This window comes from Globicephala melas, chromosome 2 (genome assembly GCF_963455315.2).
Source record: "Globicephala melas chromosome 2, mGloMel1.2, whole genome shotgun sequence".
NCBI lineage: Eukaryota > Metazoa > Chordata > Mammalia > Artiodactyla > Delphinidae > Globicephala > Globicephala melas.
Genome location: NC_083315.2, coordinates 61,924,153 through 61,948,022, shown reverse-complemented (window position 1 = coordinate 61,948,022; position 23,870 = coordinate 61,924,153). Strand labels below are relative to the sequence as shown.

Sequence of the window (23,870 nt, the reverse complement as noted above, 5' to 3'; positions counted from 1 at the left end):
GTTTTTAAGTATTTCCAGTCAAAACAAGACTGCCTTCAAATGCAGCCCACCAGCAGCGGATTTGCAAACTCTAGCGTAAACAGAAGTGGGAGGCTGATGAGGCGGGTAATACCTTAGTTGGACAAACAGCCGAGAAACAGGGAATTTTTATGTAAGGCGAGAATGAGGTTCTCCGCCGTAGGGTTTGGGTTCGGGGGCCGGGACTCCCGGAAAGACGCTGGAAATAAATGCTGGGTGGCCTCAAAGCAGAGCAGGGCCAGGCGACGGGAGGGCGCGCCGCCGTCCCAGTTGTGGCTGGCCACTCCACCCAGCGCTGTTGGGGGTTTCTCAAGCAGCGTCCACAGAAAGGTGTAGGGCGGTAGGGGCTGGCCGGGATAAAGGGGACGACTGGCTGCGCATTCCCTCACCGGCTCCTTTAGAGCCAAGTGGACCGCAGGAAAGCACCCAACCCTTTCCCCGCTTCCAGAAGACCCTCGCCTCCCAGGCAAAGCTTTCCGCTCGGCGATCTACTTCTTTCCCTACTCAGGCCCCTCCCCACTTCCCCAATCCTACGACTTCCGTTTGCCTGGTTTTTTGGGAAACCGCCGACTTCCGGCCTCGCAGCGGCGGGCGGAGCAAAGATGGCTGAGCAGAGACTCGAGATGGTGAGCGTTGAGGTTCTGCTTGGTGTCCCGGCTGCCAGGCGGGGTTGGGCAGGGCCGGGCGGAGCGGAGAGGGGGGCTGGCGGTAGGCCTGTGTCCCAGGCAGCTGCCGCTGGGGAAATGCGTGGCCGGGGCTGGAGCGCCTCGGGGTGGCCGGGGCAACACGGTTCGACTCCCGGGAACTGCTCCGTCTGGGGCCCTGCTGAGTTCTTTGCAGCTCTGGGCCTGTGCTAGGACTGGGGTATTTCTTGGGGTGCTCTAGGATATTTTCATCGGAAATGGCTCTTTCCCTAGCTCCATGTTTTCTGTCTCATGAGGTTTGGAAAGAAAGCACTACCGCCCGTGCAGAGTCAGTTTCTGTTAATCCCCTGGATTAGGCATTGAATGAGACAAATCCTGGAAGCTTTCAGCGTCAGTACCTTCTGCGGATGGGGCGAGAGCATGTTTTCGCAAGTTTAGGAATTCACCTGGCCTGAGTTAGTTGTTGATTTAAACTCCACAGAACTGCTAATACAGAGTAACTCAGGTGAATTCGGGATGACCCAGTAGTAGTTAATTTTGAGGCGTAAATTCATAATTGGATCTAATTTCTATAAATTTCCAAGTGTGAAACCGTGTCTACCTTGTTTTAATATTGAATTTCAGAGCATGTTCTGCGCGTTTATTAGAATGACTTTAGTTATTTATTCGGGATTTATTGCCCTTTGAAAACCCCCCTGGAAAACTTAGGAGACAAAATAGCAGCCTTTAACAGACTGTTTTATAACTTAGTTTTGGCTGCTAGGGAGCAAGGCCAGTATTACCTTGTCAGGGGGCCTGTTTGTTTTTTCTAGTCTCTCTTCATTTGCAGCGAAATCAAATTATTATAGTGTAATTAGAAAACTCTGAATACAGACCAGGAGGAGGCCCAAAGCAAAGTTTTTGTTAAGCTACGAATTAAAAAAAAATTAAAAGCATGATTAATGTTTCTAGAGTTTAGACATTGAAAACATACTAAAGAAAATACTTCAGCTACATAGTCTTAAATGTAAGGTATAAGGGTAACATGACATTGTTGCAAATATAGCTTATCCTCTAGTTCTCACTGCAGGTATAGGTAGGTGTTCATGAACGGAATAGGAACGTGATGGCAGAATTGTTCTATACTTTTGAATCCCTGGTAGTGTATTAAAGAGGATGACGTTTTTGTTCTTTTTTTAAATTTATTTTTGGCTGCGTTGGGTCTTCATTGCTGCATGCAGGCTTTCTCTAGTTGCGGTGAGCAGGGTCTACACATCCTTGCGGTGTGCGGGCTTCTCATTGTGGTGGCTTCTCTTGTTGCGGAGCTCGTGCTCTGAGCCCGTGGGTTTCAGTAGTTGTGGCTCATGGGCTCTAGGGCACAGGCTCAGTAGTTGTGGCGCACGGTCTTAGTTGCTCCGCGGCATGTGGGATCTTCCTGGACCAGGGATCGAACCCGTGTCCCCTGCATTGGCAGGTGGATTCTTTTTTTTTTTTTTTTTTTTTTATTTTTGGCTGTGTTGGGTCTTTGTTGCTGCACGCAGGCTTTCTCTAGTTGCGGTGAGCGGGGGCTACTCCTCGTTTTGTTGCACGGGCTTGTCATTGCAGTGGCTTCTCGTTGCGGAGCATGGGTTCTAGGCGTGCGGGCTTCAGTAGTTGTGGCACGCAGGCTCAATAGTTGTGGCTCGCGAGCTCTAGAGCGCAGGCTCAGTAGTTGTGGCGCAAGGGCTTAGTTGCTCCACGGCATGTCGGATCTTCCCGGACCAGGGCTCGAACCCATATATCCTGCATTGGCAGGCGGATTCTTAACCACTGTGCCACCAGGGAAGCCTAACAGGCGGGTTCTTAATAACCGTGCCACCAGCGAAGTCCAGCTTTTTTTTTTGATATGACTTTAGCACTTCAGCTGCAAGTTAACAAATCATTTCCATTATTATCAAGTTTAATGCTAGCAGTGTTATATTTATAGTAACTCATCTTTCAGGTTACCACTGCATGGAAATTTGAAATTTATTCTTTTTGGAAGTGATATGGCATCTTGTAATAGAATTAAAAGGACTTCGCAGTGCCACTCCTAGACCTGTATCCCATTGAAATAAAAGCAAAACATAAGCACCCAGTCCAAGGTACTCATTGCAGTACTGTTTATAATGGCAAAAAGCTGGAAACAAAGTGAATGCCCATTAGTAGGGTAATGGATGACTTCTGATATGCCCACACTGAGGAATAGTATGCAGCCATTAAAAAGAATGTTAGAACTATATACGTCGATGTGGAGAGATTTCCATGGTTTACATTTAAATAAAAGCTAGTTGTGGAGTGGGGTGTTAAAAAAAGAAAGTTCAACTTGGCTTTATTCAGTGATTCACAAATCAGTCAGCATCCAGTCTAGCAGATAGAAAGGAGCTCTGAGGAGCTGTACAAAATAGAATACTTTTATAGGCAACAAGGAGCAGGAACAAGGAAGTTACAGACAAAAAGTGCCTTGGTTATTGCAAGGTCACTTTCCTTTAGGGGTTAGCAGAGGTTTATCAGTCATTTTATATAACTAGGGCTGATCATCTGACTCCTGATTGACTGGTTTAAAATTCCATTTCTGGGAGAGCTGAAACTGTAATTAAGTCTCCGTTTGGTGACATGAGGCTTAGCAAATATGATTCCATGTTGGGCCTGTTGTCTTGTTTTTAACAAGGGTATATTTTGTTATCTGTTTGTGACACAAAGGAAAAACATGTAGATCTATATATATGGATATACATAGATGTGGATGAGAGAAGACTAAAAGACTTAAAACTCAGAGAATTTTGAACAAATTCATAAGTAAAAATCTAAGAATTCTGCAGCAAAGGCCTTGAGACTAGGAGACATCCCAACAAAATGGAGTAAAACTAGTTCAAGGTGGGACACACAGAAATTCTAATATGCTACCAAACTACTGAGGATTATTACCTATTCCTTAGGAAAACTAGGGACTGATATTTATGTTTTATTTAAGAATATGTAATAAATAGTTTAGAGATCTTAAAAAAACAAGCAAATAATTCTGGTTTCTATGCTTTATACTTATAAACATTTTTATAACTCCCTAATTACTATTTTTTGGTGTATTTGTATAAATACCCATCAATCTTCCTGTAAATTAAAAGATTAAACCTTTCAGAACAGAAAGCAAAAATTACTACTGCACTAGTTGATTTGGCTCAGATATAGTGCCTAGCACATATCAAGTGCTACATGGATATTTGTTAGATGAATAAATCATCACAGAATACTTAAAAGTGAAAGAACCAAAAAAAGTAAAGAACTTATTCTATATATGTCCCAGTTATGAATGAGATTGAGTGGGCTAATAGAATCCTTTGTATCTCAGAATGTCCTGGAAGATCTTTTGAGAAAGAGACTCATCAAAAAATTATAATTTATTTTAATTCTGCTTTGTGCAGAAGAAAGAATTGCTGACTCATGAAAATGCTTTTTGACCCTTTAAGATTCTTACTTTTCCCCAAAGTAAAAAAAAAAAATCCCAGTTAGATTAAAAAAAAAAAAAAAAGGTTCTTTTGCATTATAAAAATAGCTGAGGGACTTCCTTGGTGGTCCAGTGGCTAAGACTCTGCGCTTGCAATGCAGGGGGCCCAGGTTGGATCCCTGATAAGGGAACTAGATCCCGCATGCCGTAGCTAAAAGATTCTACTTGCTGCAACTGAAGATCCCGCATGCAGCAACGAAAATCCCACATGCCACAACTAAGACCTGGTGCAGCCAAATAAATAAATAAATATTAGAAAAAACAGCTTTGTTGAGGTATAATACACATACCATAAAATTTACCTATTTTAAGTATGCAGTTTGGTCAGCTTTAGTAAATTTTTATAGTTGAACAATTGTCACCATGATCCAGTTACATCTGTCTGTCAGTCCAGAAAGTTCCCTTGTAACCACTTGCAGCCAATCTCTAATCCTAACCCCAGCCCATGGCTGATCTGCTTTCTGTCTGCGTAGTTTTGCCTTTTCTACAGTTTCATGTAATGGAATCACTTAGTATGTGTTTTAAGGTTCATTCATATTGTTGTATTTAGCAGTAGTTTGTAACTTTTTATTTCTAAGCAGAATTCCACTATATGGAATTCCACTATATGAACATACACATTTTGTTTATCCACAAATTGATGGACATTTGAATTGTTTCCTGTTTTTGGTTATTTGAATAATGTCACTATTGTTACTGGCATGCAAATCTTTGCATGCATATGTTTTCATTTCTCTAGGAGAGTAATTGCTGGGTTGTATGGTAAATTTATGTTTTTAAAAAAAACCTGCTAAACTGTTTTCTAAAGTGGCTATACTCTACCGTTTTACATTCCCATGAGCAGTGTATGAGGGATTCAGTTTTTCCACACCCTTGTCATCACTTGGTATTGTCAGTCTTTTTGATTTTAGCCATTCTAGTGAATGTGTAGTAGTGGTTATTGTGATTTTAATTTGTATCTCCCTAATGAATAATGATATTCAATATTTTTTAATGTGCTTATGCATCTATATCTCTTTGAAGTGTCTCTACAGATCTTTTGCCCATTTAAAAATGGGTTATTTCTTTTATTATTAAGATTTCTGTATATGTTAAATCAAGGTAATAAAATAGCTAAAAAAGAACAAATTATGTATTCTCTTTTATTTTGAGGATTTTTTGGTTGCTATGAAATATATCATACTTCTAAAAGAATGAATAAAAGGTTATTTGTAAGTTTTAAAGAACAATGCTGTTGACCTAGGAACAACATGGGGATTAAGGGCACTGATCCTCTGCACAGTTGAAAATCTAAGTAAAACTTACAGTGGCCCTCCCTATCCCCGGTTCCCTTGCATCTGTGGATTCAACCAACCTTGGAATATGTAGCACTGTAGTATTTACTATTGAATAAAATCCGTATATAAGTGGACCTTCAAGGTTCAAACCCCTGTTGTTCAAGCATCAACTCTATAATGAAAACTTGTGTTCCTACCTCACATGTTAAGAAATGAGTCATTAAAAATAACTTTGGGGCTTACCTGGTGGCACAGTGGTTAAGAATCCACCTGCCAGTGCAGGGGACATGGGTTTGAGCCCTGGTCCAGGAAGATCCCACATGCCGCAAAGCAACTAAGCCCGTGCGCCGCAACTACTGAGCCTGCACTCTAGAGCCCGCAAGCCACAACTACTGAAGCCCGCGTGCCTAGAGCACGTGCTTCGCAACCAGAGAAGCCACTGCAGTGAGAAGCCCGGGCACCGCAACAAAGAGTAGTCCCCACTCACCGCAACTAGAGAAAGCCTGCACACAGCAATGAAGACCCAATGCAGCCAAAAATAAATAAATACATAAAAAACACAAAACAAAAAAACCTTTGAAACCTAAATGTCTCCCCTACCTCATTTTCCTCCTCCGTCAAAAATGATCTCTTTCCTCAATTTTATGTTAATTATTCTTTTGGTTTTCTTTTTAAAAAATTTTTTATTCAGGGCTTCCCTGGTGGTGCAGTGGTTGAGAGTCCGCCTGCCGATGCAGGGGACGCGGGTTCTTGCCCCGGTCTGGGAGGATCCCACATGCCGCGGAGCGGCTGGACCCGTGAACCATGGCTGCTGAGCCTGCGCATCCGGAGCCTGTGCTCCGCAACGGGAGAGGCCACAGCAGTGAGAGGCCCGCATACCGCAAAAAAAAATTTTATTCATTTATTTATTTATTATTATTTTTTGGCTGCACCGGGTCTTAGTTGTGGCATGCGGGATCTTCATTGTGGCATGCGTACTTCTTAGTTGCAGCATGTGTGTGGGATCTAGTTCCCCAACCAGGGATCGAACCTGGGCACCCTGCATTGTAAGTGCAGAGTCTTACCCACTGGGCCACCAGGGAAGTCCCTCTTTTGGTTTTCTTTATAGCTTTTATCATACTTAATACCCTTAAACAATGTATTGATTTAAAAAAATTAATGTTTTGTTTTTTCATTTTTTAATGCTGTGAAGTATCTCATTATAGGGAAATGCTACAATATGTCCATTCTATTAGATAGAGATTTGAGTTATTTCTGATTTTTTTCCAGCTTTAGCGAGGTATAATTGACAAATAAAGTTAGTGTACAACATGAGGATTTTATAAACACACACACAGTGAAAGGATTCCCACCACTGAGTTAATTAAATACACTCATCACCTCACATGTATAACTATTTTGTGTGTGAGAACAGTTAAATTCTATATTCTTAAATTTCAAATATACAGTACAATGTTATCAACTGTAGTCACCATGTTATACATTAGATCCTTAGACCACATTCATCCTTAACCCTGGCAAGCACTTTTCTACTCTCTGTTTCTGTAAGTTCAACTTTTTTTTTCCTTCTGGTTTTTAATTTAAAAAAAAGAATGCTGATATGAACAGGGCCAGGACTAGGGTAAGGCAACTGAAGCGCTTAGGGTGCAAAATTTAGGGAGTAAGAGTATCTCAGACCTGGCTATGAACACTCATATATGTCTCCTGATCTAAGAATTTCCCCAGGGTATTCCTCGAAGTGGATTGCTGGTTTCTGGGCTACGTACATCTTCAACTTTATAACTTATGGGAGGTTCTGCGGTGATTGTAACAATTTATGCTTCTACCACCAGCTCCTGTTGCTCCTTGATATAGCTTTAAATTTTGTCAACATGGTGGATATGAAATGAGGTCTTAATGTGATAGTAATTTACATTTCCCTGATTAGTAATTAGGCAGAGCATCACTGGTTGTTTCCATTTCCTTTTCTGTGCAATGCCTGGTTCTTATGTTTTGCTTATTTTTCTACCTCATTATTTGTTTTTCTTATTGATTTATAGTTATTTATAGTTGTGGGCTGTTAATTCTTTGTCATTTTTTGGTTTTGTTTTGTATTGCAAATATCTTCTCTTAGTCTTCTGTCTTTATTTCTTCTTTGGAACAGAAGTTATTATTATTATTATTATTTTTTTGGCTGAGCTGCGCAGCTTATGGGGTCTTAGTTCCCCAACCAGGGGTTGAACCCAGGGACACTGGCAGTGAAAGCACCAAGTCCTAACCACTGGACTGCCAGGGAAGTCCCCAGAAGTTATTAATTTTAATGTAGTTGAATGTTTAGATCTTTTCTTAATTGGTTTGTGCTTTTATATCTTGTTGGAAGTAATCCTTCCCTACCTTATGTATTTTTTTAACATCTTTATTGAAGTATAATTGCTTTACAATGGTGTGTTAGTTTCTGCTTTACAACAAAGTGAATCAGCTATACATATACATATATCCCCATATCTCCTCCCTCTTGCGTCTCCCTCCCACCCTCCCTACCCCACCCCTCTAGGTGGTCACAAAGCACCGAGCTGATATCCCTGTGCTATGCAGCTGCTTCCCACTAGCTATCTATTTTACATTTGGTAGTGTATATATGTCCATGCCACTCTCTCACTTCGTCCCAGCTTACCCTTCCCCCTCCCTGTGTTCTCAGGTCCATTCTATACATCTGTGTCTTTATTCCTGTCCTGACCCTATGTTCTTCAGAAACATTTTTTTTTCTTTTTTAGATTCCATATATATGTGTTAGTATACGGTATTTGTTTTTCTCTTTCTGACTCACTTCACTCTGTATGACAGACTCTAAGTCCATCCACCTTACTACAAATAACTCAATTTTGTTTCTTTTTATGGCTGAGTAATATTCCATTGTATATATGTGCCACATCTTCTTTATCCATTCATCTGTTGATGCACACTTAGGTTGCTTCCATGTCCTGGCGATTGTAAATAGTGCTGCAATGAACATTGTGGTACGTGCCTCTTTTTGAATTATGGTTTTCTTAGGGTATATGCCCAGTAGTGGGATTGCTGGGTCGTATGGTAGTTCTGTTTTTAGTTTTTTAAGGAACCTTCATACTGTTCTCCATAGTGGCTGTATCAGTTTACATTCCCACCAACAGTGCAAGAGGGTTCCCTTTTCTCCACACCCTCTCCAGCATTTATTGTTTGTAGATTTTTTGATGATGGCCATTCTGACTGGTGTGAAGTGATTCCTCATTGTGGTTTTGATTTGCATTTCTCTAATGATTAGTGATGTTGAGCATCCTTTCATGTGTTTGTTGGCAATCTGTATATCTTCTTTGGAGAAATGTCTGTTTAGGTCTTCTGCGCATTTTTGGATTGGGTCGTTTGTTTTTTTGATATTGATGTGCATGAGCTGCTTGTATATTTTAGAGATTAATCCTTTGTCAGTTGCTTCGTTTGCAAATATTTTCTCCCATTCTGAGGGTTGTCTTTTCGTCTTGCTTAAGGTTTCCTTTGCTGTGCAAAAGCTTTTAAGTTTCATTAGGTCCCATTTGTTTATTTTTGTTTTTATTTCCATTTCTCTAGGAGGTGAGTCAAAAAGGATCTTTGTGTGATTTATGTCATAGAGTGTTCTGCCTATGTTTTCCTTTAAGAGTTTTATAGTGTCTGGCCTTATATTTAGGTCTTTAATCCATTTTGAGTTTATTTTTGTGTATGGTGTTAGGGAGTGTTCTAATTTCATTCTTTTACATGTAGTTGTCCAGTTTCTCAGCACCACTTATTGAAGAGACTGTCTTTTCTCCATTTTATATTTTTGCCTCCTTTATCAAAAATAAGGTGACCATATGTGCGTGGGTTTATCTATGGGCTTTCTGTCCTGTTCCATTGATCTATATTTCTATTTTTGTGCTAGTACCATACAGTCTTGATTACTGTAGCTTTGTAGTATAGTCTGAAGCCCAGGAGTCTGATTCCTCCAGCTCCGTTTTTCTTTCTCAAGATTGCTTTGGCTATTCGGGGTCTTTTGTGTTTCTATACAAATTGTGAAGTTTTTTTTTATACGGTACGTGGGCCTCTCACTGTTGTGGCCTCTTCCGGCTCCAGATGCGCAGGCTCAGCGGCCATGGCTCATGGGCCCAGGCGCTCCGCGGCATGTGGGATCTTCCCGGACTGGGGCACGAACCCATGTCCCCTGCATCGGCAGGCGGACTCTCAACCACTGCGCCACCAGGGAAGCCCCAAATTGTGAAATTTTTTGTTCTAGTTCTGTGAAAAATGCCATTGGTAGTTTGTTAAGGATTGCATTGAATCTGTAGATTGCTTTGGGTAGTTTAGTCATTTTCACAATGTTGATTCTTCCAATCCAAGAACATGGTATATCTCTCCATCTGTTGGTATTATCTTTAATTTCTTTCATCAGTGTCTTATAGTTATCTGCATACAGGTCTTTTGTCTCCTTAGGTAGATTTATTCCTAGGTATTTTATTCTTTTTGTTGCAGTGGTAAATGGGAGTGTTTCCTTAACTTCTCTTTCAGATTTTTCATCATTAGTGTGTGGGAGTGCAAGAGATTTCTGTGCATTAATTTTGTATCTTGCTACTTTACCAAATTCATTGATTAGCTCTAGTAGTTTTCTGGTAGCATCTTTAGGATTCTCTATGTATAGTGTATTTTTTAAAGTTTTTAAAATTTGCTCTTTCCATTTTAATATTCAGTCTAATTTTAATTTGTTTTCATTTTCCTGATGAAGGTTTTTTTCTTGAAGTCTATTTTGTCTCAGTGCTAATACTGCTACTTTTTCTTTTTGCTTCTGTTTTCCTGCTGTATCTGTTCTCATCCTTTTACTTTGTTTTCCTTTGACCGTATGTTTTAGATGTTTCTTTATACAGATAGCACATATCTAGATTTTAAAAAAATCCATTCTTATAATCTTTCAACCAGAGAATTTCATTTTTTCTCCTTCTTTTCTTACTTTAATCTTCCTTAAGTGAGTACCCAGATTTTTTTTGTTAATACATTTATTCATTTATTTATTTATTTTTGGATGCGTTGGGTCTGTGTTGCTGCACACAGGCTTTTTCTAGCCATGGAGAGCGGGGGCTACTCTTCGTTGTGGTGTGTGCGCTTCTTATTGCGGTGGCTTCTCTTGTTGCAGAGTACGGGCTCTAGGCATGCGGGCTTCAGTAGTTGTGACTTGAGGGTTCTAGAGCGCAGGCTCAGTAGTTGTGGCTCACGGGCTTAGTTCCTCCGTGGCATGTGGGCTCTTCCCGGACCAGGGATCAAACCTGTGTCCCCTGCATTGGCAGGTGGATTCTTAACCACTGTGCCACCAGGGAAGTTCCTTAGCTATTCTTAACATTAGAAGTCTTTTTTTCCCCAGAGCCCTCTTCCTCACCCCAGATAGGTTCTAGAAAGCTTGTTAACACACCTGCTAATCAGCAGCATGAACCTGCCAGCCCAGCATCTTCAGAGGGTCAGAGCTTTCTCTGCATTCTGATATCTGCATACAGATAGCATATATCTAGATTAAAAAAAAATCCATTCTGATAATCTGCCTTTTAACTAGAGAATTTCATTTTTTTCTTCTTTTCTTACTTTAATCTTCCTTAAGTGAGTATCCAGATTCTTAAAAATAATAGATATTTAACTTAAAGTTCAAACGTAAACCTGAATAATACAGGGATCATCGAATGTTTTGTTACCCTTTGCTTTCTGCCAATTCATGCCGTTCAGTTTTTTAGTTTTTGTGTTTCTCAGTTCAGCACCACAAATTATACTTTGTTTTATTCAGTAAGTAGATGCTTATAATATATGTCCATATTTTACCAATTCCTTTGCTTGTTCCACTCCTTCCTTCTGGGGTTGTTTTCCTTTCTCCTAATGTAAATATGTCCATTAAAAGTTTATTTAGGGATTCTAAAAAGTCAAATTTTATTTGTCTGAAAGCCTCTTAAAATTTGCTATTGTTCGTGAACGTTAGTTTTGATTCGTGTAAGAGTTCAGATTGGGGGTTGGCAAACTGTTTTTTAAGGGGCCAATAGTAAATAGTTTGAGCTTCATGGGCCATATATTGTCTGTCACAAGTAAATCAACTCTGCATTTGTAGAGCGGAAGCAACTATAGGCAACATGTAAACACGTGAGTGTGACTGTTGTGATAAAATTTTGGTTGTAGACACTGAAGTTTGAATTTTATATAATTTTCATGGGTTATAAAATATTGTTAAAATTTTTCTTAACCATGAAAAATATAAAAATTATTCTTAGCTTGTGGACCACATAAACATAGGCTGTATCTGACCTGTGAGCCATAGTTTGGTGATCTCATGTCTAGGTTAATATTCGTTTTACTTAGTACTTTACTCTTGGGGATAGTTATTCTGATAATGTCATATGATATTATCTTCCATTTTTAATTGTTGAGAAGTCAGCTGTCAATCTAACTGTCCTTTCGTTGCAGGTAATCTGGTGATATTATTTTTCTTTGGTTATTTTTAAGAACTTATTATTGTCCCTGTGCATGTCCCTATGATGTATCTAAAGTGTGGATTTATTTTCATTTAACTTGCTTAGAATTGGTTGAGCATCCAGAATCTAAAGATTAGTGTGTCTCGTATACTTCTGGAAATGTTCAGCCATTATTTTTGCTTATATCATACCTTATCATATATAACATGGGAGGTAAATAAAAGACAAATTCATTTGAAGATTTTCTGTGAAGTTATAGTACAGTATAGTATCTATAATATTAAATAATGACCCTTTTAAAATACTCCCTCCTAGAACTGAGTGCTAGAGCATCTCTGTGTAGATGACCTCATAAGCTTCCTCTTATCAGAATTATCACTTTTTTGGTTGGCTGCTAAGAAGTATAGCATTAAGTATAATACTAATATGTTGGACATTAATTTGTATACATTATATCATGCATTATAATTAAAATAAGTATATACTGTAAGTAATTATATATTATAAATATGAATTATACATTATTAATAGTTTGGACAGCACAAGTATGACCTGACATTTGTTTTTTAAACTATATTCAAAATAATTCTTTGTACATGTATGCAGGTAATGGATTATTTGCATGATTGGAGAGCTATTGATGATTGTTATTTTAATGCTTCTTTAAGCTAGCAAGATTTATGGTGGTGTTTTAACAGACTTCTTTCATTTCAGAGAACTCAGTTTCCTGCATCTGCTGAATCTCTAAAACCCCGGCTGAAAAAAGGTCTGTATATAATTTCATTTTGTGTGTTTATTTGCACAATTTCTCTGTCTTATTGATTCTTCTATCCTGTATCCACTAGAGCTTTTACAAATATGATTGTTGGGAAAAACAGTAGTCTGAATGTTCTCCCATATCTAGCTTTTATTTTGTGAAGTTGTTAGATATTACGGGATTGATTTTACCTATAAATATGTTTATTTATTTATTTCATTATGCTGAGTCTTAGTTGTGGCAGACGGGCTCCTTAGTTGTGGCATGCGAACTCTTAGTCGCGGCATGTATGTGGGATCTAGTTCCATGACCGGGGATGGAACCAGGGCCCCTGCATTGGGAGCGTGAAGTGTTATCCACTGTGCCACCAGGGAAGTCCCTACCTGTAAATATGTTTAAATGGGGTTTTATTATTATATAAATGTGTACTAATTTTCTACTTGTGGAAAAACCACTCTAAAGTTCCTATAGTACATATCGGGCCTCAAATAATCTCATATATACATATGTTAAATAAGTGTGAGGTTTTATAAAAATTGAGTCTGGGAAGCCTAACTAGGTGAGGACCTATACTGTAAAGAACTGCCTTTAAAAATATGATACAGCCATAATTCCCTGGCAGTCCAGTGGTTAGGACTCAGTGTTTTCACTGCCGGGGACCCGGGTTCGATTCCTGATTGGGGAACTGAAGCTGTGCGGCGCAGCCAAAAAAAATTTTTTTAAATAAAATAAAATCCAATAGAGATATATATATTTTATGTCGAGGAATAGGATTTCTTCGTTTGTTAACCTATGAAGTCTTAGGAGGGTTTGCATCAAGTTGTCAGTGACTATACTGGATGTTCTTCCATGTCTAAAGGACTGGATGTCCTAGCTACTTGCCAGGCATTGGAAAATACCTGAACTTTTTGTTTAGCAGGAGAGACCATCTGTTTTATTATTTATTCATTTGTTTATTATTTGCTAGATGAGGAAACCATGGAAGGGGAGTGACTTGCCCAGGGTCCTGTGTGTTGCTTTTGTTTGCATACCTGAGCACCAGGCTATATGCCCTTTGGCAGCATGTGTTTTCCTGTTGTATGCTAAGAGTTTTAAAGTTGATTTTGTCAATAAAGTGTTTATTTGGGGCATTTCAGTTACACTTTGAATTTATAATACAAGTTGTTGGAAAATATTAACTTTCAGGAATATACTTTCAAAGATTTTTTTAGGAAAACACTGTAAAGAGCAGTACATGTACAATTTAGATTATTTGTGAAATTTGGATGAATTCTGCCTATGTCTAACATCATCGTTAATAATTTAAACACCATTTCTGAACATGAGAATCATCTTGCTGTGGTATCTGTCATTTCATTTCATCACCAGAGTGAATTGGCTAGTCCGGTGGTGGGGCTTGTGGGTATTGTAATCATCTCTCCAGTGTTCTTTCCATAATTCCTCCAGGGTCAAACCCTGTGGTTCAGTTGACTCCCAGTCCAGGAGAGTTGTAATTAGTATACACCAATCAAGAACTGGCCCATGCCCAATTCAGGCTAATGAGATAAAAACTTTACAGCTCTGGGGAGAAGGGGCACATTTGACAAGATGCTATAAAATGTAACAGTGCCGTAATGCCCTTTCCAATCATTTCTTTCTCCCTTCCCCACTGCAGAGCAACCACTGACTTCTAGTATTAAAGTTTAGTTTTTCCTGTTCTTGAACCCCTCATACATGTGAGTACTTAGTGGGTTCCAGGACCAGTGATAGGTATTTGCAATACACAGATAAATAGGGCATGGATTCTGCCCTCAGGGAATTGACAGTCTTCAGGGCATAGAAAATAAAGGCATATAATTATATTGTATACTCCATAGGTCCTTCCTTCTGAAGGTTAAACATTTCCAGTTTCTTCAACTCCTTTCATATAAAATGTTTAGAACTCTTTTGCCATTATTACTTTGGTTCTGTAGTGAAATTCGTTAGCCCTCTTGGAAGTATTGGAGTTCAGGACTAGGTAGAATATTCCAGGTATTGTGTGAACAGGGCCAAGTGTAATGTCTGGAAAATAAAATCTGTTCATCTGGATCTTTCATTTCCGTTAGTCCAACTCAAGGTTGCATTGCCTTTTGGTAAACCATTTTACACATTTGCAATACCACTGTATTGCACAGTGCCAGGGGTATGATTCGTGTAGAACACAAAGACTTCAATATAAATGATGCCTTTGGAATTGTGCAAGGTGGTGACACAGGCATGTAAAATGTCAAGGGTATAACCCGTTCTTATCCTGCCCTAGATTTCAGGCTTCCATGACCCAAGACTTTATCTATTGAATCACATTGATTGAGTTTTGGAATGTTGTGCCAGCCTTGCATTTCTGGGATAAGCTCCACATGGTCATGGTGTATTAAACTTTTTATATATTGCTGGATTCGGTTTGCTAATGTTTTGTTAAGGATTTTTGCATCTGTGTTTATGAGGGATGTTGGTCTATAGTTTTCTTTTTTTGTGATGCTTTTGTATGTTTTTGGTATCAGGGCTATGCTGGCCTTAAAACAAGTTGGGAACTATTCCCTCGTCTAGTTTCTGGAAAATTTTGTATAGAATTGGTGTTATTTCTTTTCTTAAATGTTTGCTAGAATGTGACAGTGAAGCTTGTCTGGGTCTGGATTTTTTTGCTGTTGTTGGAAGGTTTTTAAGTATAAACTAAATTTCTTTAATAGATGTGGGACTATTCAGGTTATCTATTTCTTTAGAGACTGCTTTGATAATGTTTCTCTTTCAAAGACATTTGTCCATTTCATCTCAGTTATTAAATTTATTGGCATAAAATTCATAATACTCCTTTATTTTCCTTTTAATGTCTAGGATGTATAGTGATGTTCCCTCTGTTGTTCCTGAATTTAGTAATTCTCTTTTTTCTTGATCAGTCTGGTTAGAGGTTTATACATTTTATTGATCTTTTCCGAGAACCAACCTTTGATTTTATTGTTTTTTCTCTATTGCTTTTTTTTTTTTTTTTTTTTTTTTTGTGGTACGCGGGCCTCTCACTGTTGTGGCCTCTCCTGTTGCAGAGCACAGGCTTCGGACGCGCAGGCTCAGCAGCCATGGCTCATGGGCCCAGCCGCTCCACGGCATGTGGGATCTTCCCGGACTGGGGCACGAACCTCGCGTCCCCTGCATCGGCAGGCGAACTCTCAACCACTGCGCCACCAGGGAAGCCCCCTCTATTGCTTTTTTTTGTTTCAATTTCATTGATTTTGGCTCTTATCTAATATTTCTTGCATTTAATTTGCTCTTCTTTTTTCAGTTTCTTGAGAAATTTCCTCTGTTCATACTTTGTTGAGAGCTTTTTACCATGAATGGTTGTGAAATTTTATCAAATGCTTTTTCTTCATAAACTGAGATGATCATATGGTTTTTCTTTATTTTTTGTAACACTACCTGATTAATTAATTTTTCACTTTTTAAACAGCTTAATTGAAAAATCACCCATTGCAAGTGTATCATCTCTACCTCACTTTTTAACAGTTGAATTCCATTGTATGATAACTTATATTTAACCCCTCCTCTATTTTTTCCAACTTTTCACTTTATATTTTTAGTTTATTTTTTATCAAGGTAACATTGGTTTATAACATTATATACGTTTCATGTGTGCAACATTATATTTCTACTTCTGTATACACTACAGCGTGCTTACCACCAAAAATTTATTTTTTATCCCTCATCATACAGTTGATCCTGTTTACCCATTTCTTCCTCTGATGCCCCCCTTCCTTCCTCTCTGGTAGCCACGACTTTGTTCTCTGTATCTATGTGTTTGTTTTTGTTTGGCTTAGTTTGTTCATTTATTTTGTTTTTGTTTTGTTTTTTATATTACACATATGAGTGAAATCATGCAGGATTTATCTTTCTTCGTCTGACTGATTTCACTTAGCATATCCACCCATGTTGTCTTCTTTTATTTAAGATTAATTTATTATTTATTTTATTTATTTTTGGCTGCATTGGGTCTTAGTTGTGGCACATGGGATCTTCGTTGAGGCGCGTGGGATCTTTCGTTAAGGCATGTGGGCTCTTCCTTGTGGTGCGCGGGCTTCCCTCTAGTTGTGCCATGCAGGTTTTTCTCTTCTCTAGTTGTGGCATGCAGGCTCCAGGGTGCATGGGCTCTGTAGTTGTGGCATGCGGGTTCCAGAGCGCGTGGGCTCTGTATTTTGCAGCATGCAGGCTCTTGTTGAGGTGTGCGAGCTCAGTATTTGTGGCGCGTGGGCCCAGCTGCCTTGTGGCATGTGGCACCCCAGTTCCCTGACCAGGGATTGAACCCGAGTCCCCCGTGTTGTAAGGCGGAGTCTTTACCACTGGACCACCAGGGAAGTCCCCATGTTGTCTTAAATGGCAAGATTTTGTCTTTTCTATGGCTAAGTAGTATTCCATTGTATATATATACCACATCTTATTTATCCATTGATCATCATGTAGTTTCTCGTCATTGGTATAGTGAACTGCTTTGATCAGTTTGTTTTGTTTTGTTTTGTCCATGCTGCGCAGCATGCAGCAGGGATCTTAGTTCTCCAACTGGGATCAAACTTGTTCCCCCTGCAGTGGAAGCGTGGAGCCCTAACCACAGGGCTGCTAGGGAATTCCCCTTTGATCAGTTTTTTTTAATTTAAAAAAAAAAAATTATTTTTTATTTTATTTTTTGGCCACGCAGTGCAACATGTGGGATCTTAATTCCCCAACCAGGGATCGAACCCGCACCCACTGCATTGGAAGAGTGGAGTCCTAACCACTGGACCGCCAGGGAAGTCCCTTGATCAGTTTTTTAATACTGAACCAGCCTTGCATTCTTGTGATAAAGCCAATTCAGATATGATATAGTTTTCTTATTATTTATTATTGGATTTGATTTTCTAAAATTTTGTTAGGAACTTTTACGTCAGTGTTCCTGAAGTATATTGGCATATAGTTTTCTTTTCATATAATATTTTTGCTTGATTTTGGTGTAGGGTAATGCTGACCACCTTATAAATGATTTGGGACATAGTCTCTGCTCTTTAATTTCCTGGAAAAGTCTGTGGAGAATTGACTAATTTTCTCCTTAAATATTTATTGCAATGCCCTCATGAAGCCAGCTGGTCCTGGAGTTTTCTTTGTATTAAGTCTCTTAATAGATATAGGGCTGAATAGGTTATCTATTTCTTCTTGATTATGCTTTGGTAGTTTATGTTCTTCAAGGAGTTTTTCTATTTTATCTAAGTTGTCAAATTTATTGGCATAAAGTTCACAGTTTTACCTAACTGATATTAAAGATACTGTAAAGCCTCTATAATTAAGACAGTATAGTACTGGTACATGAATAGAAGAGAAACCAGTGTGATAGAACAGGAAAAGTCCAGAAAGAGACTCAAATACATTTGGCAGTTTAATATATGATAAAGTATATGGCTTCTCAAATTACTGGAGTTAAAGATGTACTTTTTAATACATGGTGCTGGGACAACTCGATAGCCATTTTGATAAATAAAAAATTAGACATACACTAGAATAAACTCCAAATGGATCAGAGATCTAATCTAAAAGGAAAATTCATAACCATGCAAGTATTAAAAGAAATACTTTTACCAGAGTATTTTACCAGAGGTAAAATTACCAGAGGCAGTAAAAGTTGATAAATATGACTTCACAGTGAATTTTTTATGTATGGCAAAAGGCACAATAAGGAAAGACAAAAGAGAAGTAACATTCTAGGTGAACATATTTGCAACGTATATCACAGGTAAATGGCTAAAATCACTAACATATAAAGAACTCTTGTAACTTAGGGATAGGGTGGGTGGGAAGGAGACCACAACATGCAATAGGGGCTGCCCTGGTGGTGCAGTGGTTGAGAGTCCGCCTGCTGATACAGGGGACAAGGGTTCATGCCCCGGTCTGGGAGGATCCCGCATGCCGCGGAGTGGCTGGGCCCGTGAGCCATGGCCGCTGAGCCTGCGCATCTGGAGCCTGTGCTCTGCAACGGGAGAGGCCACAACAGTGAGAGGCGCGCGTACCACAAAAAAGAAAAAAACATGCAATAGAAAAATGGATAAAGCATAATCAGAATTTACACACACACATTATATAAATCTATAGTAACATAAAATATTTACACATACACACACACAGGATATAAATCTATAGTAACATACCATTTATAGCCTATCAGGATGGCTAAAATTAAGAAATATGAGTACATATTCAATTTGTGAGGCTGCAGGAAACAAGCACTGTCTTATATTGTTGGTGGGAATATAAATTGTTACAGCTGTTGTGGAAGAGAATTTGGCAATATCCAATAAAACTCCATAATTACATTTCTAGGACTTCACCTTGAAGATACATCTCTGACAATAAACAAATATTTATTCACAGTATTATTCACTGCAGTATTATATGTGATTGTAAAATGTTGGAAACATCTTAAACGTCCATACATAAAAGAGTTCTTGAATAAACTGTAGTATATCCACATAATAGAATACTGTACAGCTTAAGGAAGATTTTTATGATTTGATACAAGATATTTCCAAGTGGTTTTCAAGATAAATTGTATGTTATAAAAAAGCAAAATACAAAAAAAAGCAAAGTACAAAAGAGTATTTGCCATATGCTACATTTTTATAAAAAAGAAAAATGAAAAATATGTATGAGCTTATTTTTATAAAAAGAAGCACCAGAAGGATATCTCAGAAATAAATGGGACTGGCTGTTTACAAAGCCTTGCATGGAAATGCAGTGGAAAGGTTGGAGGATGTAACAGTTATTCGAGTATGTCTTTCTGTGTAGTTTTGACTTTTGAAATCATATATTCATATCAACAAAGATTGGGCAAACAAAAACCTTAAAAATAAAATATAAGAAGCAGCACATATAGGGTAGTTTATTGGAGTCAAATTTTCTTATGTTGGAGAAGGGAATTTACATAATACAGAAAGGACTGAGATGAGATCAAACCCTGATATACTGGATTGGAAATGGCAGTTATCAGTGTTGAATACATGGTTTTTAATATAGATATGTAGATATAAAATATATATTTTTCTTAATTCTGTCCATTGACAAGGGGTAGCAGCAATGACACCCTAGTAGTAGCAGTGAGTACAGTTAGTGCCCAGACCTTATTTTCTAGACATTATTCTGCAGTAAAAGGAACACGGATGGGTTCCTTGGAGAAATGCCTAATTCCATGGCTAAGGCTGGGAATGAACCTGGGACATCTTGTGCCAGAAAGTGAGGAATAGTTTACCTAGTGATGGGTATTTGTTGGAAAGATGCAGGAGTGGGTTTGAAGGGCTTTCACTGGCCAGTGGCCAGTTCTGAAGTGACTGAAGCCTCAAATAATCATAGCAATGGATTATAACACACTGAATAAAATAAGAATACACCAGTCCATACTGATATAAATATACTAGTAAATAATAAATGAAGCAAAAGGAAAAACTCTCCCTTATAAAATAGAGTGATAAGTAATAAATGTAGAAGGAATGATAGAGTTAGAAAATTACCATTTGGCAACCATCATAGTAATAACTGATTCATGCAAGACTCCTCAATGGATGCTAAAACTAGTGGGTAAAAGTTTGATGAAAAACAGGATATTTACGGGACTTCCCTGGTGGTCCAGTGGTTAAGATGTTGCGCTCCCAATGCAGGGGGCCTGGGTTCGATCCTTGGTCAGGGAACAAGGTTCTGCATGCCATAACTAAGAGCCCGTATACTGCAAGTAAAAGAGCCTGCATACTGCAACTGAAGGTCCCACATGCTGCAACTGAAGATCCCACACTGAAGATCCTAAGTGCTGCAACTAAGACCTGGTGCAGCCAAATAACCAAATAAATATTTTAAAGAAAACCCTCAAACATGCTATTTACATGAGTCTCTAAGTATCTTTCCATAAGGTACATTTTGATTATAGTCTAGTAACTTTATAATGGAAAAACCTACCAAATACCACCCTAACCAAGTGATAAAAAGTAAAAGGTCACAATAATAGGACAAATTGATATATTGTGCCTCCTAAATAACTTGTGTGGTATTCCTGCCAAAAATAATACCTTCAATCTAATCATTAGGAAATAATAGACAAACCCAAACTGAAGGACAGTCTACAAAATAATTAGCCTGCATCTTCAAAAAAGCTGTTGAGAGAGGGCAGACAGCAGAAGCAAGAAGAACTACAATCCTGCAGCCTGTGGAACAAAAACCACATTCACAGAAAGACAAGATGAAAAGGCAGAGGTCTGTGTACCAGATGAAGGAACAAGATAAAACCCCAGAAAAACAACTAAATGAAGTGGAGATAGGCAACCTTCCAGAAAAAGATTTCAGAATAATGATAGTGAAGATGATCCAGGACCTCGGAAAAAATTCAGACCAAGATCGAGAAGATGCAAGAAATGTTTAACAAAGACCTAGAAGAATTAAAGAACAGACAAACAGAGATGAACAATACAATAACTGAAATGAAAGCTACACTAGAAGGAATCAATAGGAGAATAACTGAGGCAGGAGAACGGATAAGTGACCTGGAAGACAGAATGGTGGAATTCACTGCTGCGGAACAGAATAAAGAAGAAAGAATGAAAAGAAATGAAAACAGCCTAAGAGACCTCTGGGACAACATTAAACGCAACAACATTCGCATTATAGGGGTCCCAGAAGGAGAAGAGATTGAGAAAGGACCCGAGAAAATATTTGAAGAGATTATAGTAGAAAACTTCCCTCACATGGGAAAGGAAATAGTAACCCAAGTCCAGGAAGCGCAGAGTCCCATACAGGATAAACCCAAGGAGAAACACGCCGAGACATGTAGTAATCAAATTGGCAAAAATTAAAGACAAAGAAAAATTATTGAAAGCAGCAAGGGAAAAATGACAAATAACATACAAGGGAACTCCCATAAGGTTAACAGCTGATTTCTCATCAGAAACTCTACAAGCCAGAAGGGAGTGGCATGATATACTTAAAGTGATGAAAGGGAAGAACCTATAACCAAGATTACTCTACCCTGCAAGGTTCTCATTCAGATTCGATGGAGAAATCAAAAGCTTTACAGACAAGCAAAAGCTAAGAGAATTCAGCACCACCAAACCAGCTCTACAACAAATGCTCTACAACAAATGCTAAAGGGACTTCTCTTAGTGGGAAGCACAAGAGAAGAAAAGGACCTACAAAAACAAACCCAAAACAATTAAGAAAATGGTCATAGAAACACACATATCGATAATTACCTTAAACGTGAATGGATTAAATGCTCCAACCAAAAGACACAGGCTGGCTGAATGGATACAAAAACAAGACCCACATATATGCTGTCTACAAGAGACCCACTTCAGACCTAGGGACACATACAGACTGTAAGTGAGGGGATGGAAAAAGATATTCCACGCAAATGGAAATCAAAAGAAAGCTGGAGTAGCAATACTCATATCAGATAAAATAGACTTTAAAATAAAGAATGTTGCAAGACACAAGGACACTACATAATGATCAAGGGATCAATCCAAGAAGAAGATATAACAATTATAAATATATATGCAACCAACACAGGAGCAGCTCAGTACATAAGGCAACTGCTAACAGCTCTAAAAGAGGAAATCGACAGTAACACAATAATAGTGGAGGACTTTAACACCTCACTTACACCAATGGACAGATCATCCAAAATGAAAATAAATAAGGAAGCAGAAGCTTTAAATGACACAATAGACCAGATAGATTTAATTGATATTTATAGGACATTCCATCCAAAAACAGCAGATTACTCTTTCTTCTCAAGTGTGCATGGAACATTCTCCACAGTAGATCACATCTTGGGTCACAAATCAAGCCTCAGTAAATTTAAGAAAATTGAAATCACATTAAGCATCTTTTCTGACCATAACGCTATGAAATTAGAAATGAATTACAGGGAAAAAACGGTTAAAAACAGAAACACATGGAGGCTAAACAATATGTTACTAAATAACCAAGAGATCACTGAAGAAATCAAAGAGGAAATCAGAAAATACCTAGAGACAAATTACAACGAAAACACGATAATCCAAAACCTATGGGATGCAGCAAAAGTAGTTCTAAGAGGGAAGTTTATTGCTATACACGCCTACCTCAAAAAACAAGAAAAATCTCAAATAAACAATCTAACCTTATACCTAAAGGAAGTAGAGAAAGGAGAACAAACAAAACTCAAACTTAGCAGAAGGAAAGAAAGCATAAAGATCAGGGTAGAAATAAATGAAATAGAAACAAAGAAAACAAGAGCAAGGATCAATAAAACTACAAGCTGGTTCTTTGAAAAGATAAACAAAATTGATGAACCATTAGCCAGACTCATCAAGAAAAAGAGGGAGAGGACTCAAATCAATAAAATTAGAAATTATAAAGGAGAAGTTACAACAGACACCACAGAAATACAAAGCATCATAAGTGACTACTACAAGCAACTCTATGCCAATAAAATGGACGACCTGCAAGAAATGGACAAATTCTTAGAAAGGTGTAACCTTCCAAACTGAACCAGGAAGAAAGAGAAAATATGAACAGACAAATCACAAGTACTGAAATTGAAACTGATTAAAAATCTTCCAACAAAGAAAAGTCCAGGACCAGATGGCTTCACAGGTGAATTCTATCAAACATTTAGAGAAGCGCTGACACCCATCCTTCTCAAACTCTTCCAAAAAATTCCGGAGGAAGGAACACTCCCAAACTCATTCTGTGAGGCTACCATCACCCTGATACCAAAACCAGACAAAGATACTACAAAAAAAGAAAATTACAGACCAATATCACTGATGAATATAGATGTAGAAATCCTCAACAAAATACTAGCAAACAGAATCCAACAACACATTAAAAGGATCATACACCATGATCAAGTGGGATTTATCCCAGGGATGCAAGGTTTCTTCAGTATAGGCAATTCAATCAATGTGATACACCATATTAACAAATTGAAGAATAAAAACCATATGATCATCTCAATAGATGCAGAAAAAGCTTTTGACAAAATTCAACACCCATTTATGATGAAAACTTTTCAGAAAGTGGGCAGAGAGGCAACCTACCTCAACATAATAAAGGCCATATACGACACACCCACAGCAAACATCATTCTCAATGGTGAAAAACTGAAAGCATTTCCTCTAAGATCAGGAACAAGACAAGGATGTCTGCTCTCACCACTGTTAT

The 23,870-nt window shown here is 38.4% G+C and overlaps 1 protein-coding gene and 1 non-coding gene across 2 annotated transcripts in view; one reads left to right on the top strand and one right to left on the bottom strand.

Annotated features, from left to right (window-relative positions):
* The first annotated feature begins 469 nt into the window (after positions 1-469).
* BBS4 (Bardet-Biedl syndrome 4) overlaps positions 470-23,870 on the top strand; it is a 65,967-nt gene continuing 42,566 nt past the window's right edge. Inside the window, exons 1-2 of the mRNA XM_030875050.2 lie at positions 470-644; positions 12,614-12,665. Coding sequence (XP_030730910.1) covers positions 621-644; positions 12,614-12,665 — 76 coding nt within the window. The 5' untranslated portion in view covers positions 470-620. The remainder of the gene's footprint in view (positions 645-12,613; positions 12,666-23,870) is intronic.
* TRNAV-UAC (transfer RNA valine (anticodon UAC)) lies at positions 6,451-6,523 on the bottom strand. The gene has a single exon. It is a non-coding gene; the product is annotated as a tRNA-Val (tRNA).